Source organism: Sus scrofa, chromosome 3 (genome assembly GCF_054392235.1).
Source record: "Sus scrofa isolate SSC_HxYL_T2T_F1_AM1 chromosome 3, Sscrofa_HxYL_maternal_Yorkshire_Landrace_v2.0, whole genome shotgun sequence".
NCBI classification, from domain to species: domain Eukaryota; kingdom Metazoa; phylum Chordata; class Mammalia; order Artiodactyla; family Suidae; genus Sus; species Sus scrofa.
In genome coordinates, this window is record NC_139385.1 from 29707844 (window position 1) to 29725722 (window position 17879).

Below are 17879 nucleotides of genomic sequence, written 5' to 3' on the forward strand. Positions count from 1 at the left end.
GGACAGCCACAACCTGACACTTCAGGGGCCTCCCAGCCTCAAGGGGGTACTCACAGGCCTATTTCTGGAGCTGCCTGTCCCAAGGAGACTTAAGCGAGAACTCTGGCCTGAAAGGAAAAAATACCCAACTGTCCAAGAACTAGAATTATTAATTTTCTAAAAACCGATTCATTCTGCAGCTAGAGAAGAAAGCCTTCAATTTCAAAGTGGTAACAGGCATTTTGCTCATGGTACAAATTGATACTATAAGGATTAAATTAGATAAAGATAACAGTATTGCATTTAAAATTTTTTTCAGGAGTTCCTTTTGCGGCGGCGCAGCAGAAACACATCCGACTAAGAACCATGGGGTTGTGGGTTTGATCCCTGGCCTCCCTCAGTGGGTTAAGGATCTGGCATTGCTGTGAACTGTGGTGTAGGTCGCAGACGAGGCTCGGATCTGGCATTGCTGTGGCTGTGGCGTAGGCTGGTGGCCACAGCTCCGATTAGACCCCTAGCCTGGGAACCTCCATGTGCTGCGCGGGCGCGGCCCTAAAAAAGACAGAAAATAAATAAATAAAATTTTTTTCATAACATGGCAAATCAACTATAAAAAATTTTTAAAAATAAAAAATAATTTTTTTTCATCACTACTTACTATACAAAAGTCTAGGAGGTCCCTGGTGGCCCAGTGGTTCAAGACTGGGCACTGTCACTGCTGTGGCTCAGGTTCCATCCCTGGCCCAGGACCTTCCGCATGTGGCAAGTGTGGCAAAAAAACAAAAAAACAAAAAAAACCAATAATGTTTGCCTTTCTCCCTCTCCTCTATACCAGGTGTGCCATGGAATGAACACAAATCACGAACAAAATAAGTACCCTTGTCCTCAACCCAGAAAAAGGAGTCCTATCCCTAAGCTTTTTTGACACAACTAACATGAAAAACTTCATTTTACATCCTGTCCCTGAACCCACATACACACGTGCAGGGATGAAATAAAAACACTTAACACCAGGTATGTCATGAGAGCCTCCTCATCAGTCAATTTGGTCACCACGTGTCAGTGTGCAAACATGTGTACATGTCTCCAAAATAAGATCTTTGATCATTTTTCCCTCCCTTCCTCCCTCCCGCTCCAATATTTTCTAGACTCTCCTGTTCGCGTCTTAAAAATCGGCCAAGGTTTCTACAAGCCAGTCGTGGGTCCCCAGCAGCTATTTAACAAAACACCACTCCAAAGCGGTGACACGTGTATGAAACCAACAAAATCCTCCCTTAACCATCCTACCCTCAGATCCAGAATTTACAGCTTTGATCAGAGTTTGGAAACACAAGAAAGATCTCCACCAGCGACGCCAGCACCCACCCTTTATGCCAAGGGAAGGGGGTAAGGGCGGCGGAGGCGGGGAGGGGGGCGGCGCAGGTGGTCCACTCACCTTGAAGTGGAAGGAGCTCGCCGGGGACCCGCTGGAGCCGTAGCGCTCACTTTTTGTTAGGTTGCTGTAGTAGTTATGAACCTTGGAACTGACATTCTGGTGTGTCCCGGGGTCGTCGGTGATGGGGCAGATGAAGTAACCCTCTTCCTCGTCACTGTCGGCGTCTGAATCCCCAGCCCGGGAGGTCGGGTCGCCACCCACGCCTTCCAGGCGGAAGATGAGGTCTTCGTCTGCCATGTTCCCGGGGTGCCCGTCTCACCCAAGGGCTGGGCGGCACAGCCAGAGTTACTGGGCAAATGCAGCAAGGAGGGTCCTGCAAGAGAAGCAAGAGGATGGGTGCTGGGGCACCCTCAGGGTGAAAACTACACTACCTTTGGGGGAGACATCTTGCAGGCAGCATCTAGGAACATTTTATTTTTTAACTGTTGTATATTTTTTGGCCACACCCATGGCATGCAGAATTTCCTGGGCCAGGAATCGAACCTGTGGCACAGCAGTAACCTGAGCCTCTTCCGTGACAACTCGGGATCCTTAACCTGCTGAGCCACTCAGGAACTCTTGGGAACACTTTAAATGTGCAAACTCCTCCATTCAGTAATTCCATTTTAAGAACTCAGCGCTTGGGCAGAAGATCTAAACAGACAGTTCTCCAAAGAAGATATACAGATGGCCAAAAAACACGTGACAAGATGTTCAACATCACTCATTATTAGAGATATGCAAATCAAAACCACGATGAGGTACCACCTTATACCAGCCAGAATGGCCATCATCCAAAAGTCTACAAACAATAAGTGCTGGAGAGGGTGTGGAGAAAAAGGAACCCTACGACACTGTTGGTGGGATTGTAAATTGGTGCAACCACTGTGGAAAGCAGTATGGAGATTCCTCAGAAAACTAAAGATAGAACTGCCATTTGATCCAGCAATCCCACTCCTGGGCATCTATCCAGAGAAAACCACAACTCACAAAGACACATGTACTCCAATGTTCATTGCAGCACTATTTACAATAGCCAAGACATGGAAACAACCTAAATGTCCATCGACAGAGGAGTGGATCAAGAAGATGTGGTACATATACACAATGGAATATTACTCAGCCATTAAAATGAACGAAATACCGGCATTTTTAGCAACATGGATGGACCTAGAAATTATCATGCTGAGTGAAGTCAGCCATACATTGAGACACCAACATCCAATGCTTTCACTGACATGTGGAATCTGAAAAAAGGACAAACTGAACTTCTTTGCAGAATAGATACTGACTCACAGACATTGAAAAACTTATGGTCTCCGGAGGAGACAGTTTAGGGGGTGGGGGGATGTGCTTGGGCTGTGGGATGGAAATCCTGTGAAATTGGATTGTGATGATCATTTTACAACTACAGATGTGATAAGTTCATTTGAGTAATAAAAAAATAATAAATAAAATATACATAAACGAAAAAAAAAGGAACTCAGCGCTTGAAGCAGAAAATAAATGCTTCTTAAGCCACAGGCTGATTTTTTTAAGGACATAAATTAGATCAAATCATTTCTCTGCTTACACCCTCCAGCAGCTTCTACTTCCTCCCCCCAACCCCCAACTGCTCCTCTGGCCTTGGTAGCTCTCCAGCCCCAAGCTTTCTTTCTGTTCTGTGAACACAGGGAGCCAATTCCTATCTCAGGGCCTTTGCATTTGCTGTTCCCTGTGCCTGTAACGACCCGGCCAATCTCCAACAGTGGGTCTTATCATCTGGATGCCAGCTCAAGTTACCTCTTCCAGAGAAACCTTCTCTGACACAACCCAAAAAACCCCTCTCAAACGCACAACCAGTCACTCCCTAGGGCATTGCCCTGTTTTCTTTTCTTCACAGACATTTTTCCTAACCTGAAATTATCTCATTTACTTTTTTATTGTCTGTAGCCCCAGTGCCTTAAAGAGTGCAGAGTCAGGAGTTCCCGCTGTGGCTCAGCAATAATGAACCCGACTAGTATCCATGAGGTTGCGGGTTCAATCTCTGGCCTCACTCAGTGGGTTAAGGATCCAGCATTGCCATGAGCTGCAGTGTAGATGGTAGACGTGGCTCAGATCCAGCACTGCTGTGCCTGTGGCATAGGCTGTCAGCTGCAGCTCCAATTTGACCCCTAGCCTGGGAGTTTCCATTTAAAAAAAAAAAGTGCAGAGTGGGCACTGGACACACATCCCCAGAATGGATAAGTGGCCCAAAGAGCCCTGCAGAACAATCAGTACTGGTGAAAAGAGAGACGTGCCCACACTGTCCATCAATGGAGGCTTGCTATATAAACCACAGTTCCTCTACACCATGAAATACTATGTGACTCTTACAAAGAAAAGGAGAACTCTAGCTATACAAAGATATGCAAAGATAGTTGGGAAGAGGGCAGCAAAATTGTAGGATATAAAAATCAGTAGTATTCCTATACCCTAGCAATGAAAAGTCCAAAAATGAAATTAAGAAAACAATTTCATCTATGATAACATCAAAAAAGAATTTAAAAACTTGGTTAATGAAAGAAGTGCATGATCCGTACAGTGAAAAATGAAATATATCAGAAGAAATTAAAGAAGACCTAAATAAGTGAAAAGAGACCCTGTGTTTACAGATCAGAATATTTAACATACAGGGAGTTCCTGTCTTGGCGCAGTGGAAACGAATCCAACTAGGAACCATGAGGTTGAGGGTTCAATCCATGGCACCCATCAGTGGGTTAAGGATCCAGTGTTGCCATGAGCTGTGGTGTAGGTTGCAGACTTGGCTCGGATCCGGCATTGCTGTGACTGTGGCTGTGGCCGGCAGCAACAGCTCTGATTAGAGCCCTAGCCTGGGAACCTCTATATGCCGCGGGTGTAGCCCTAAAAAGACAAAAGACAGAAAAAAAAAAAAAAGAATATTTAACATAGTTAAGATGGCAGCACTCCCCTAACATGATCTACAAATTTAACCCAATCACTATCAAAAATCCCATTGGCTTCAATGAAGAAATTAACACACTGGTCCTAAAGTTCACATGGAAATACAAGGGTCCCAGAAGAGCCAAAAGAATCCTGCAAAAGTTGCAAGAATCACACTTCCTGAGTTCAAAACTGACTACAAAGCTACAGTAACCATGACAGTTGCTAATGGCACGAGGATACAGAGATCAATGGAAATCTACTGAGAGTCCAGAAATGAAGCCTCACATTTACAGCCAATTGAGTTCTGACGGGGTGCTAACACAATTCAATGGGAAAAGAAAAATCTTTTCAGCAAACAGTGCCAGGGCAAGTGAATATACCCATGCAAAAGAATGAAGTTGAACCCCTTCCTTAGAGTGGAATATTACCCAGCCATAAGAAAGAATGAAGTAATACCAATATCCTGTCATAACCTATGATGGAGAAGAATCTGAGAAAGAATATATATACATATATACATAATTGAATCACTTTGCCGTACACCAGAAACTAACACGAATTAGTAAACCAACTGTACTTCAATTTAAAAAAAGACTTTAAAAAGGAGCATGGCTTAAATATAACAGCTGTTTTCGCTAACAGCTACCACTCTCAGAAGAAAATATAAGAGAAACTTTCTGTGATGCTGAGTTAGGCAAAGCCTTAGACAGTACACCAAAAATAGAAGCAACAATAGAATAGCGATATTGGACATCATTGAAATTAAAAATTTTGTGCTTCAAAGGACACCACCAAGAAAGTGGAGAGACAGCTCACAGAATGGGAGAACACTTTTGCAAATCATTTGTCTGATAAGAGACTCTCTAAAGGGCTCATACTACTTAACAATAAAAAGACAACTCAAATAAAAAATGAGCAGAGGATTTTTCAATTTTTTTAAATTATAGTTGATTTACAATGTTCTGTCAATTTCTGCCGTACAGCAAAGTGACCCAGTCATACGTATGTATACATTCTTGTTCACATATTACCTTCCATCAGGACCTCACTGCTTTTCCATTCTTTTTTTTTTTTTTTTTTTTTTTTTTGTCTTTTTGCCATTTCTTGGGCCACTCCCGCGGAATATGGGAGGTTCCCAGGCTAGGGGTCTAATTGGAGCTGTAGCTGACAGCCTACGCCACAGCCACAGCAACGCGGGATCCAAGCCGCATCTGCAACCTACACAACAACTCACGGCAATGCCGGATCTTTAACCCACTGGTCAAGGGCAGGGATCGAACCCGCAACCTCACGGTTCCTAGTGGGATTTGTTAACCACTGCGCCACGACGGGAACTCCCTCCATTCTAAATGTAAGAGTTGGCCCCCAACTCCCCATCCACCCCACTTCCTCCCTCTCCCCCTTGATATGCACACGGCCGGATAAGCACATGAAAAGATGCTCAACATCATTAGCCATTGGGGGAATATAAATCAAAGCCACGCCACTAGGATGGATATAATTTTAAAAATGGAAAGTGACAAGTATTGGTGAGAATGGGGAGAAACGCTCATACGCTTTTGGCGGGAACGTACAAATGGTGCCATCACTTTGGAAAACAGCCTCAACACGTTAACCTGAAAATTATCATATGATCCCACAACTATACTCCTAGGTATAGACCCAAGAGAAATGAAAACATGTCCAGGACCAAAACTACTCACATATGTTCATAGGAGTCGTATTCATAATAGCCAAAGGAGGAAACAACTCAAATACCCATTAACTGATGAATACACAAGCAAAATATGGTGTATCCATCAGAGAAATGCGACTCAGCCATAAAAAGGAACGCAGATGCTAAGGGCCAGAAGTCACCAGGGACCGTATATGGAATGATTCTATTTACATAAACCATCCAGAGAGGATAAATCTATGAGAAAGTACATGAGTGGTTGCCTAGGGTAGAATTGAAGGAAATGGGGACCAATGGCTAAAAGCTTCCTTTTGAATTGATGAAACTGTTCTAAAACGTTGCATGACTCTCTGAATATATTAAAAACCACTGCATCGTCCACTTTAAATAGGTGGATTGGTCCATTTGTGAATTAAAAAAAAAAAAAAAGAAAGAAAGACAAGAAAAGCTTACATTTAAAAAGCAAGAGTTCCCTGATGGCTCAGCGAGTTGGGGATCCAGTGTTATCACTGTTGTGACACAGGGTTGATCCCTGGCCAGGAAACTTCGACATACCATGGGCATGGCCAAAAAATAAATTAAAAAAAATTTTTTGTTTGTTATTTTAGGGCCGCACCTGTGGCACATGGAGGTTCCCAGGCTAGGAGTCGAAGCAGAGCTGTAGCTGCCCGCCTACACCACAGCCACAGAAACGCCAGATCCACAGCAACGGCAGATCGGAGCCGCATCTGTGACCCACACCACAGCACATGGCAATGCCGGATCCTTAATCCCCTGAGAGGGCTCAGGGATCGAATCTGTATCCTCATGGGTACTAGTCAGATTCATTTCTGCTGGGCCATGATGAGGACTCCCCCAAATTTTTTTTAAATGAATAAAAATGTGGAGTTTTCTCTATGGTGAAATGGGATCGGCAGAATCTCTGTAGCACCAGGACCCCAGATTTGGACCCCGGCCTAGAACAGTGGATTAAAGAATCCGGCATTGCCACAGCTGCAGCATAGGTCGCAACTGTGGCACTGATCTGATCCCTGGCCTGGGAACTCCATATGCTGCCAGGTGGCCAAAAAAGAAAAAAAAGAGAGAGAGAATAAAAATAAAAATAAAAATAGGAGTTCCCATCGTGGCGCAGCAGAAACGAATCCGACTAGGAACAGTGAGGTTGCAGGTTCCATCCCTGGCCTCACTCAGTGGGTTTAGGATCCAGCATTGCTGTGAACTGTGGTATAGGTTGAAGATGGGGCTTGGATCCCGTGTTGCTGTGGCTCTGGTGTAGGCTGGCGGCTACAGCTCTGATTAGACCCCTAGCCTGGGAACCTCCCTCCATATGCCATGGGTGTGGCCCTAAAAAAAAAGGATAAAAGACAAAAAAATAAATAAATAAAAATAAAAAGCAGGTTGCAGGAGTCCAGGGACATTATGCTGATCCTATTTGTGTTAAAAGAAAAAGTACATTTGCAGATGCATTTAAACTTCCTTGAAGGGCCCAGAAGAGAGCTACCAGCCCTAGGATGGGCAGTGGGAATGGGAGCTGAGGGCAGAGGGAAGTTTTTAACATTTTGCACCCTCCTAAACTGTTTTAACTTTTTATAACGCTGGGTTGCTTCAATATAAAATAATAAATAGACTTTGAAAAACTTCTGGTTTCCAAATGAGACAGGTTGGGGGGTGGGGGATGTGCTGGGGGTTTGGGATGGAAATGCTGTATAATTGGGTTGTGATGATCATTGTACAACTATAAATGTAATAAAATTCATCAAGTAATAAAAAAAGAAAAGAAAAAAATAAAATAATAAATCGGTGACAAAAATTTAGATTAGGTCAGTAATTCTAATTATTTTTAGCAGCCCTTACCTTTATTTTTATTTTTTTGGCTTTTTAAGCCAGCACTCATGACATATGGAGGTTCCCAGGCTAGGGGTCAAATCAGAGCTGCAGCTGCCAGACTACACCACAGCCACAGCCACAGCCACAGCCAGAGCCACAGCAATGCCAGATCCGAGCCATGTCTGTGACCTACACCACACCTCACAGCAATGCTGGATCCTTAACCCACTGAGCCAGGCCAGGGATTGAACCTGTGTCCTCATGGATGCTAGTCAGATTCGTTTCCACCGAGCCACAAGGGGAACACCCTAGACCTGAGACTTTAGCTTTCAGACAATCATCACAGCAGGAAATATATCCTAACCTGGTACACTCCTATAAAGAGTAAGTTAAAATTTCAAGAAACTGTACTTAGCATTACTTGGTATAAGACATGCTGCTATTTTCCTTCTTTCTTCCTTTTTTTTTTTTTTTTTTTTTTGTCTTTTCTAGGGCCACTCCCATGGCACATGGAGATTCCCAGGCTAGGGGTCCAGTCGGAGCTGTAGCCGCCGGCCTACGCCAGAGCCACAGCAACACAGGATCCAAGCTGTGTCTGCGCCCTACACCACAGCTCACGGCAACACCGGATCCTTAACCCACCGAGCGAGGCCAGGGATCGAACCCTCAACTTCATGGTTCCTAGTCGGATTCATTAACCACTGAGCCACGACAGGAACTCCCACGCTGCTATTTTCGATTGCTTGTTTTTCTTTCCTTTTATTCTTTATCCTTCATGCACTACCCACTGAGATTTCTCATCTCAGTCTGAAAATCACTGCTCTGGTTTTGTTTTTGCTGAGTTTGTTTCTGACCCTCCTGGCAAGACAGTCACTGCCTGCATCTGATGTCTGAGCCACCTGATCCTGCTTGTTACCAAAATCTTCCCCAAGCCCTATCCCCACTTCTCCCCGCTCTGGGCAGCTCCCAGCCCCAACGCCTACTCTGCCCTGGTCAGCCCTTGGCCAGAATCCCTGCTGACCAAGAGATGTGGTTGCCTGGAGCTGCCAGCAGGCCAACCAGGTCACTGGCCTCTGGGGACTGGGCTGGTGCCAGGGGAGGGGCCAGGACCTCGGCAGGAGTTATGGACCACCAGGAAGTGTAGCCCAGCAGTTAAGAACCCGGACTCAGGAGCCAGGGGGCCAAGGGTGAAAATTCCAGCTGTGCTGCTAGTGACCTTGACTAAATTAATTCATCTCACCAGCGCAGTCGAGTGAGCAAGGGGCCTGAGGTTCCACAACTCGTTCACAGGGGAATTATGACCAGAACCCCAGCCCTTGGCCATGTCCCACCACAGACCTGACATTTTCCTTGGCCTCCGGGAAATAAAAAAAGCTGCAGACAAGCAGCAGCTGTGACCCTGGCTGGCACAGTGCCTTGTACTCGGCAGGCACTTGATCATGTATTCCAGAACTGAGTAAGCAGGCTCTGTCTTATGGCTTTTCAGCTGTCATAAATTTGTACTTAACGCAGCTGTGGCAATGCCTGCTAACTGACCTCCAACAGCTGTTCTCTCTCTCTCTCTCTTTTTTTTTTTCTTTAGGGTCCCATCGGAAGCATATGGAAGTTCCCAGGCTAGGGGCTGAACTGGAGCCGCAGCTGCCAGCCTATGTCAAAGCCGCAGAAACCCAGATCTGAAGAGTATCTGCGACCTACACCACAACTCATGGCAATGCCAGATTCTTAACCCACTGAGCAAGACCAGGGATCGAACTCTTGGCTTCATGAATACTAGTCGGGCTCATTGCCGCTGAGCCACAACGGGAACTCCTGTTGTCTCTTCTGAATAAGAGAACCACTGCTTTTTAGCTAAGCTTGGAGCCACTCAGAATAAAGTCTACACTTCACAGATTCCTTTGCAATTAGGTGTGACAATGTGACCAAATCCTGGCCAAGTGGATATGAGCAGAAACGCTGTATGTCACTTGAGGAAGGGTTTTGAAAGGGAGGGAGCATACCTGGGCATATACCCAGACAAAAAAATGATTCAAAGGGATATATGCGCCCCTATGTTCACAGCACCACTATTTGCAACAGCCAGGACTTGGAAACAACTTGGTCCATTGACAGATGAATGGATTAAGAAGAGACGGTACATATATACAATGGAACACTACTCGGCTACAAAAAAATGAAATAATGCTGTTTGCAGCAACATGGATGCAACTAAAGATTAGCATATTAAGTGAAGGAAGTCAGCAAGAGAAAGACAAATACCACATGATATCACTTATGTGGAATCTAAAACGTGGCACAAATGCACCTATCTACAAAACAGAAATAAACTCACAAACATAGATAACAGACTTGTGGTTGCCAAGGGGGAGGGGGGAGTAAGTGGGATGCACTGGGAGCTGGGGGTCAGCAGATGCAAACTATTACATTTATTTTATTTTATTTATTTATTTATTTTTTTTTTTGTCTTTTTAGCTATTTCTTGGGCCGCTCCCGCGGCATATGGAGTTCCCAGGCTAGGGGTTGAATCCGAGATGCAGCCACCGGCCTACGCCAGAGCCACAGCAATGCGGGATCCAAGCTGCGTCTGCAACCTACACCACAGCTCACGGCAACACCGGATCCTTAACCCACTGAGCAAGGCCAGGGATCAAACCTGCAACCTCATGGTTCCTAGTCGGATTTGTTAACCACTGCGCCACGACGGGAACTCCCGCAAACTATTACGTTTAGAATGGATAGACAACAAGGTCCTTCTGTACAGCAACAGGGAACTATATCCAATCTCTTGGGATAAACCATAATGGAAAGGAATATATAAAAAAAGAATGCATATATTGCATAACTAAGCCACTTTGCTATACAGCAGAAATTGACACAACATTGCAAATCAACTAAACTTTGATTTAAAATAATAATAAACTAAAAATTTATAAATAAATAAAGGGAGTTAGTGTACCTTTCTGCTTTCTCTCCTTCCTGCTAGCTGGAATGCAGGTGTGATCGCTGGAGCTCAAGCAGCTAAATTTATCCTTGAGGAAGATGCCAGGTGCTGGAGCAGCATAAATCTTACATCATGGGGCAGCATAACTGTCCTAGACTCATAATCCTCAGACTTTGCAATCTAAACTTACTGTAATTTTCTTTTTTTCCTTCTGCTTGCTAAATCTGTCTAGTCCAATAGCCACTTTCTCGCCCATATTATAAAAAGTCACATCACATCTCTTAGGACAAGTTGCTGCCTGGGCAGGGTCAGCCTGGGACAACTGTGGTCTCAGTCCAGAGTCCTAACTTGGTAGCTGCTTCCACATCTGCCTACGAAGACCAGCCCCTTCCCTTAGGTAAGGAGCCCTCATTGCTTCATAACTCAGTCCCACGAAGCCTGTTCCAACACCAGCCACATCATCCAGCCTCCTAGGATTCCCCACCAAATCTGGGCTTTGCTCAGCCCACAAAGGAGCCTGCTCCTGTGAGCAGAGAGCCTGAGGCCGGGATCAGAACTTCAGTTCCCAAGACATCAGGATTCTCTAGTGAGTTTTCCTCTGCCCTCACTCAGGCATCCACAACTTCCCCTTCCAGTTCCTGACATATCCTGGGAAAATATTTCTTTGGAGAGGCAGCTCAGGGGAGTTCTGAGTCAAGCAGACCCCAGTTCCAGCCCCAGCTCTACCACTTACGAGCAGTGTGACTTACTTCTTGGCCTCAGGCTCCTTGCTGTCATCTGGGAAGCAGAGTTATACTCCGTTAACTTGAAAATGTTAGGACAGAGCAAGCGCTAAGACTGCAGTTATCCTCATCATTTTATTACCATCAATAAAGGGCTGGGTCCTGGGTCCCAGCCAGGCTGGTGACCTGGAAGCCTGGTAAGCAGCCAAGCCAAGCTTCTTCAGGGGTCCTCAGGGAACAGGCTATCTTAGGCTCTGGTCACTGAACCACTGCTCTCACTGGGTCTTGCTATAAAGGGTTTCTCTGGCAGCAGCCCCTGGGGGAGGAAATGATGTTTGCAAATGCTTAGGTCAAGACCTGCAGGCCAAGTCACAGGGACCCCTGGTCCTCCTTGGGGCGCCCCTTACCCCCAGAAGCTGCCTTCCTGCTGTAGAAATAAGCTGGAATCTCCCAGCCTCCACGCCTCAGAGCTAGCACCCCAGAGTCAGTATAGGTTGCACTCAGCCGCTGGTGCACAAATACCAATGTACCAAGATCTGCCCAATGTACCCAAATCTCCCACCCTTCCACTGCAAGCACAGTGGGCAGGATGACTTACCGGCCATTAGTCATGGGCTAAATATAGGATATTATCTGCTTCTGTTTGGAAACCAGCCTCTGCCTCGCTCTCAGGTCATGTGGCTGGGGTTGGGGTTGGGGTTCTCCCCAGGCAATGGGGGCAAGGGAGGGCATGTCACGTGACCCTGTTGCATCAGTCACAGCATTTGGCCACCTGGCCATGGTGACTGGCTCAGAGATGGGCACATGACTCGAGTGGAACCACTGTTGCCCAATCCCAGATAAGCCTGGGGCTTTCACTTTAACAACCGGAAGAGAGGATCAATTCTTTCCTGCAGGATGTGACTCTGAAGCAGGGGCTGAGGCCACCAGAGAACAAAGCTGGTGGTTGGTCAAGAGCAGAACCAGAGATGACGAGAAAAAGAACGGTGATGACATCATTTCAGACCCCGAATCCAAACATGCCTAAAGCCAAACTACCTGCCTAGACTTCTGAATTTTATGACACAATAAACCCTTGCCTTTTGAGGGGATCGGGGGCTGTCTTGGTTAACTTACACATAGGTTTGTTTGGCGCCTGCAATATGAAACATCCAAAATCCAGCCAGGGCAGTTCCTATCATGGCACAGAGGAAGCAAATCTGACTAGGAACCATGAGGGTGTGGGTTCAATCCCTGGTCTTGCTCAGTGGGTTAAGGATCTGGTGTTGCCATAAGCTGTGGTGAGGTCCCAGACGCAGCTCAGATTTGATGTTGCTGTGGCTGTGGCGGGCAGCTGTAGCTCTGATTGGACCCCTAGCCTGGAAACCTCCATATGCCTCGGGTGCAGCCCTAAAAAGCAAAAAACAAACCAACAAACACACACAAACAAACAAAAAATCCCAAATCCAGCTAGGACTTAGGGCCACTGTTTATTATTTCTATATAATTAAAAAAGCACTTTTATTGAAGTTCAGGATTGAAAAATGACACCACTTTCTTATAAGGGCCACTGTGTACGACCATACAGGTTTCAACTCTAGTGAAAACCTTTGCAATAGTACGTGGACAGCCCAGCTTCCCACCTCCAGGGGCCACCACTCCAATTATCTAGATATTACTCGTGGTAGATATCGCCATATCTCTAAGTAATAAGCTTGCTCTGCCTTTCTTTCTTTCTTTTTTTTTTTGCTGCGCCCTTGGCATTTGTAAATTCCCAGGCCAGGGATGGAACTCGAGCCATAGCAATGACCTGAGCCACTGCAGTGACAGTCTGATCCTTAACATGCTGCACCACAAGAGAATTCCTCTCTTTTATTTATTTTTTATTTTTTATTTATTTTTTGTCTTTTCAGGGCCGCACTCTCGGCATATGGAGGTTCCCAGGCTAGGAGCTGAATCGGAGCTATACCTGCTGGCCTACACCGCAACCATAGCAACGCTGGATCCGAGCCACATCTGCAACCTACACCACGGCTCACGGCAACTCTGGGTCCTTAACTCCCTGAGTGAGGCCAGGGATCAACCCCATGTGCTCGTGGATCCTAGTTGGGTTCGTTAATCGCTGAGCTCCGATGCGAACCCCCCTCTCTGCGGTTTCTTAATTTATCTACTTTGGTTCTTATCTGTTGATTTCCTGGTGTGATAAATGAGACTGTAGCATCACTTCCCCTCAGCACGTCCCTTCCCCACTTCTCCACGCCAGATGGTAGGTCTTCTGGTTTCTTTAGATACCATGCCAAGAACTCTCTTTCATCATTTTTATTATTATTATGGAAGTTCAGCTGATTTACACTATTGTGTTAGTTTCAGGTGTAGAGCAAAGCAATTCAGTTACATGTACATATATACATACACATGCATATGTATATTCTTTTTCAGATTCTTTTCCATTATAGGTTTATTACAAGATATTGAACATAGCTCCCTGTGCTATACAGTAGGTCCTTGTTATTTATCTATTTTATATATAGTAGTGTGTACCTGTTAAACCTATATTCCTTTTTTTTTTTTTTTTTTGTCTTTTCTAGGGCCACACCCACGGCATAGGGAGGTTCCCAAGCTAGGGGTGTAATTGGAGCTGTAGCCGCTGGTCTACGCCACAAGCCACAGCAACCCGAGATCTGGGCCATGTCTGTGACCTACACTACAACTCATGGCAACACTGGATCCTTCACCCACGGAGCGAGGCCAGGGATCGAACCCTCAACCTCATGGTTCCTCGTCGGATTCGTTAACCACTGAGCCATGACGGGAACTCCTAAACCTATATTCCTAATTTATCCCTCCCCATCCGTTGCCCTCTGTAACCCTAAGTTCTATGTCCGTCTGTTTCTATTATGTAAATAAGTTCATTTGTATCATTTTTTCCCACACATAGGTGATTTCATATAATATTTATCTTTGTCTAACTTACTTCACTTAATACAATAATCTCTAGGTTCATCCATGTAGTCTCCCTCTTATTCCACCAACCAGAAGGAGCTACAGATTTGGCATAAATGCATCTCACCTGAGAGAGAAGAAGAGCTGTGGCTTTTGTGCTGCAAATGAGTGATAAGAAAGCAGAAAAGACCTTTGTTCCTATTGATTGCAAAAATGTGCAATTCTTACTGAACTAGGATTGACAAATAACACACATGGACAGCTTCCTGTTTCCCAGGCACCACGCTAAGCCCTCAGTGTGGACTCTCTCACCTGGCAATGATAGGAGCTGCTGGGCAGAGAAGTGACTGCCCACCTCTGAAGGGGCTACCCTGGGGGGCAAAACTTAGCAAAGCCAGGCTTCCCTGGGCTGCACCTGGCTTGTTCCAAGGATCTCTTGAGCTCTAGCTTGAGTCTTCAGTTTCCTTCCAACAAGAAACAAAAACCTGTCTTTTTTTTTTTTTTTTTTTTTTTAGGGCCAGAGTTGCGGCACATGGAAATTCCCAGGCTAGGGGTGGAATTGGAGCTGCAGCTGCTGGCCTACAGCACAGCCATAGCAACGCCAGATCTGAGCCATGTCTGTGACTTACACCACAGCTCAACACCAGATCCTTAACCCATTGAGCGAGGCCAGGGATCGAACCTGCATCCTCGTGGATACTAGTCGGATTCCTTTCCACTGTGCCACAACAGGTACCCCCAAAAACCTATCTCAAAGAGATATCTGCACACCCGTTTATTCTCAAAAGCCAAGGTATGAAATAACCTAAGTGTCTGGCAGATGAAATGATAAAGAAAATGTGGTATATGTATACAATGGAATATTATTTAATATTTGTTTTGGCGGGGGGCCCGCACCCGCGGCATATGGAGGTCCTCAGGCTAGGCGTCGAATCGGAGCTGTAGCCACCAGCCTACACCACAGCCACAGCAACACAGGATCCTTAACCCACTGAGCGAGGCCAGGGATCAAACCTGCAACCTCATGGTTCCTAGTTGGATTTGTTAACCACTGAGCCACGACGGGAATGCCTCAATCTTTAAAAAGAAGGAACTCTTATCATCTGCAATAACATGGATGAACCTGGGAGACATTATGTTAAGTGAAATAAGCCAGACACAGAAGAATACTATATGATCTCACATGTGGGATCTAAAAAAGTCAAACTTTTGAAGGAAACCGAGTTCCCACTGTGGCAAAACAAGATCAGCGGTGTCTTGGGAGGGCTGGGGTGCAAGTTCGATATGCAGCTCAGCGCAGTGGGTTAAGGCTCCAGTGTTTCCGCAGCTGCGGCTTACGGGGAAACTGAAGCTCAGATCTGATCCCTGGCTGGGGACCTCACATGCCGTGGGATGGCCAAAAAAGAAAACAAACCAATGAAGAAATAAAAATAAAAAAGGCAAACTCACAGAAGAGGAGAGTAGAAGAGTGGTTGCCAGGGGTTGGGGGTGTAGGGGGGGGAAATGGGGCGATAACTGTCAGAGGGTACCAAATTTCAGTTAAGTCAGATGACCAGGTCCTGGAGATCGAATGTGAGGGGATGGATGTGATAAGCCGGTTGATACATTTCACAAAGGATACGCAGAGCAATTCCTCACACTGTCTACCTTAAATAGACGCAATTTTTACTTAATGACAATAAAGCAGGTGAAAAAGCACATGGGCAGATGTGCACCATCACTCATCATCAGAGCGATGCAAATCAAAACCACAATGAGATACCACCTCCTAACTGTCAAGATGGCTATCGTCAAAAAGTCTACAAACAACAAATGTTGGCAAGGATGGGGAGAAAAGGGAACCCCTGTACACTACTGGTGGGAATGGAAATTGGCGCTGCCACTATGGAAAACAGTGGGGAGGTTCCTTAAGAAGCTAAAAATAGAGCTATCATACGATCCGGTAATTCCACTCCTGGGTATTTACCGAAAGAAAATGAAAACATTAATTCAAAAAGACACATGTGGAGTTCCCATCGTGGCACAGTGGAAACGAATCCGACTAGGAACCATTAGGTTGCGGATTTGATCCCAGGCCTCACTCAGTGGGTTAAGGATCCGGCGTTGCCGTGAGCTGTGGTGTAGGTCGCAGACGCGGCTCGGATCCCGCGTGTCTGTGACTGTGGTGTAGGCCGGTGGCTACAGCTCTGATTAGACACCTAGCCTGGGAACCTCCATATGCAGAGGGTGTGGCCCTAAAAAGACAAAAAAAAAAAAAAAAAAAGACGTGCACCTCATGTTCAAAGCTCACAGCAGCACTATTTATAATACCCAAGATATGGAAGCATCCTGTGTTCATCAAGAGATGATTAAATACGATGTGGTAATGTAATATCTCTATGTAATATGTAATATCTGCACGTAATACTCTAATATATATGTGTACATATATACTACATATATACACACACATATATAATAGAATATTACTCAGCCATAAAAAACTAATGAAATTCTGCCATTTGAAGCAATGTGAATGGACCTAGAGAATATTACGCTTAGTGAAATAGAGCAGAGACAAATATTATGCTTAGTGAAAATGACAGAGAAAGACAAATACTATATGATATTACTTATTTGTGGAATCTAAAAATATATGAGTTCCTGCTATGGCACAGTGGGTTAAGAATCCAAATGCAGGAGTTCCCGTGGTGGCGCAGTGGTTAACGAATCTGACTAGGAACCATGAGGTTGCGGGTTTGATCCCTGCCCTTGCTCAGTGGGTTAACGATCCGGCGTTGCCATGAGCTGTGGTGTAGGTCACAGACGCGGCTCGGATCCTGCGCTGCTGTGGCTCTGGCGTAGGCCAGCGGCTGTAGCTCCGATTGGACCCCTAGCCTGGGAACCTCCATATGCCGCGGCCCAAGAAAAGGCAAAAAGACAAAAAAAAAAAAAAAAAAAATTCCAAATGCAGTGGCCTGGGTCACTGCAGAGGATCAGGTTCAATCCCCGGCCCTGTGCAGTGGGTTAAAGGATCACAGCTATGGCTTGGATTCAATCCCTGGCCTGGGAACGTCCATATGCCATGGGTACAGCCATAAAGTTAAAAACGAGAACTATATATATATTCGAATATATACAGCAAAACAGAAACAGACTCACAGATATATAGAAAACAAACTAGTAGTTACCAGTATGGAGAGGAAAGGGCAAGTTAAGAGATACAAACTACTATGCATAAAATAGACAAGCACCAGGATATATTTATAGCACAGGGAATTACAGCCATTACCTTACAAAAACTTTTTTTTTGGCCATGCCCGTGGCATGTGGAAGTGCCCAGGCCAGGGATAGAATGTGCACCACAGCAGCAACCCAAGCCACTGCAGTGACAACGCCAGATCCTTAACCTGCTGCACCACAAGGGAACTCTGTAATAACTTTTAATAGCGTATAATCTCTAAAAACACTGAAGTCCCTATCTGTACACCTGATATA

At 45.4% G+C, this 17879-nt stretch overlaps 1 protein-coding gene across 8 annotated transcripts in view; it reads right to left on the reverse strand.

Moving 5' to 3' along the window:
• The window catches only part of EEF2K (eukaryotic elongation factor 2 kinase), a 93074-nt gene that overhangs the window by 67531 nt on the left and 7664 nt on the right, over nt 1-17879 (reverse strand). For 6 of the 8 annotated variants that reach the window (XR_014840593.1, XR_014840596.1, XR_014840595.1 and 3 more), the window contains exon 2: nt 1415-1727. Coding sequence is in view for 3 of the 8 variants with exons in the window: in XM_003124551.7 (XP_003124599.5) it covers nt 1415-1651 (237 nt within the window). In the remaining 5 variants the exon portion in view is untranslated. Of the gene's footprint in view, nt 1-1414; nt 1728-12078; nt 12195-17879 lie in introns of those variants that run through there. The other 2 variants (XR_014840594.1, XM_085017355.1) reach the window with 1 other exon arrangement.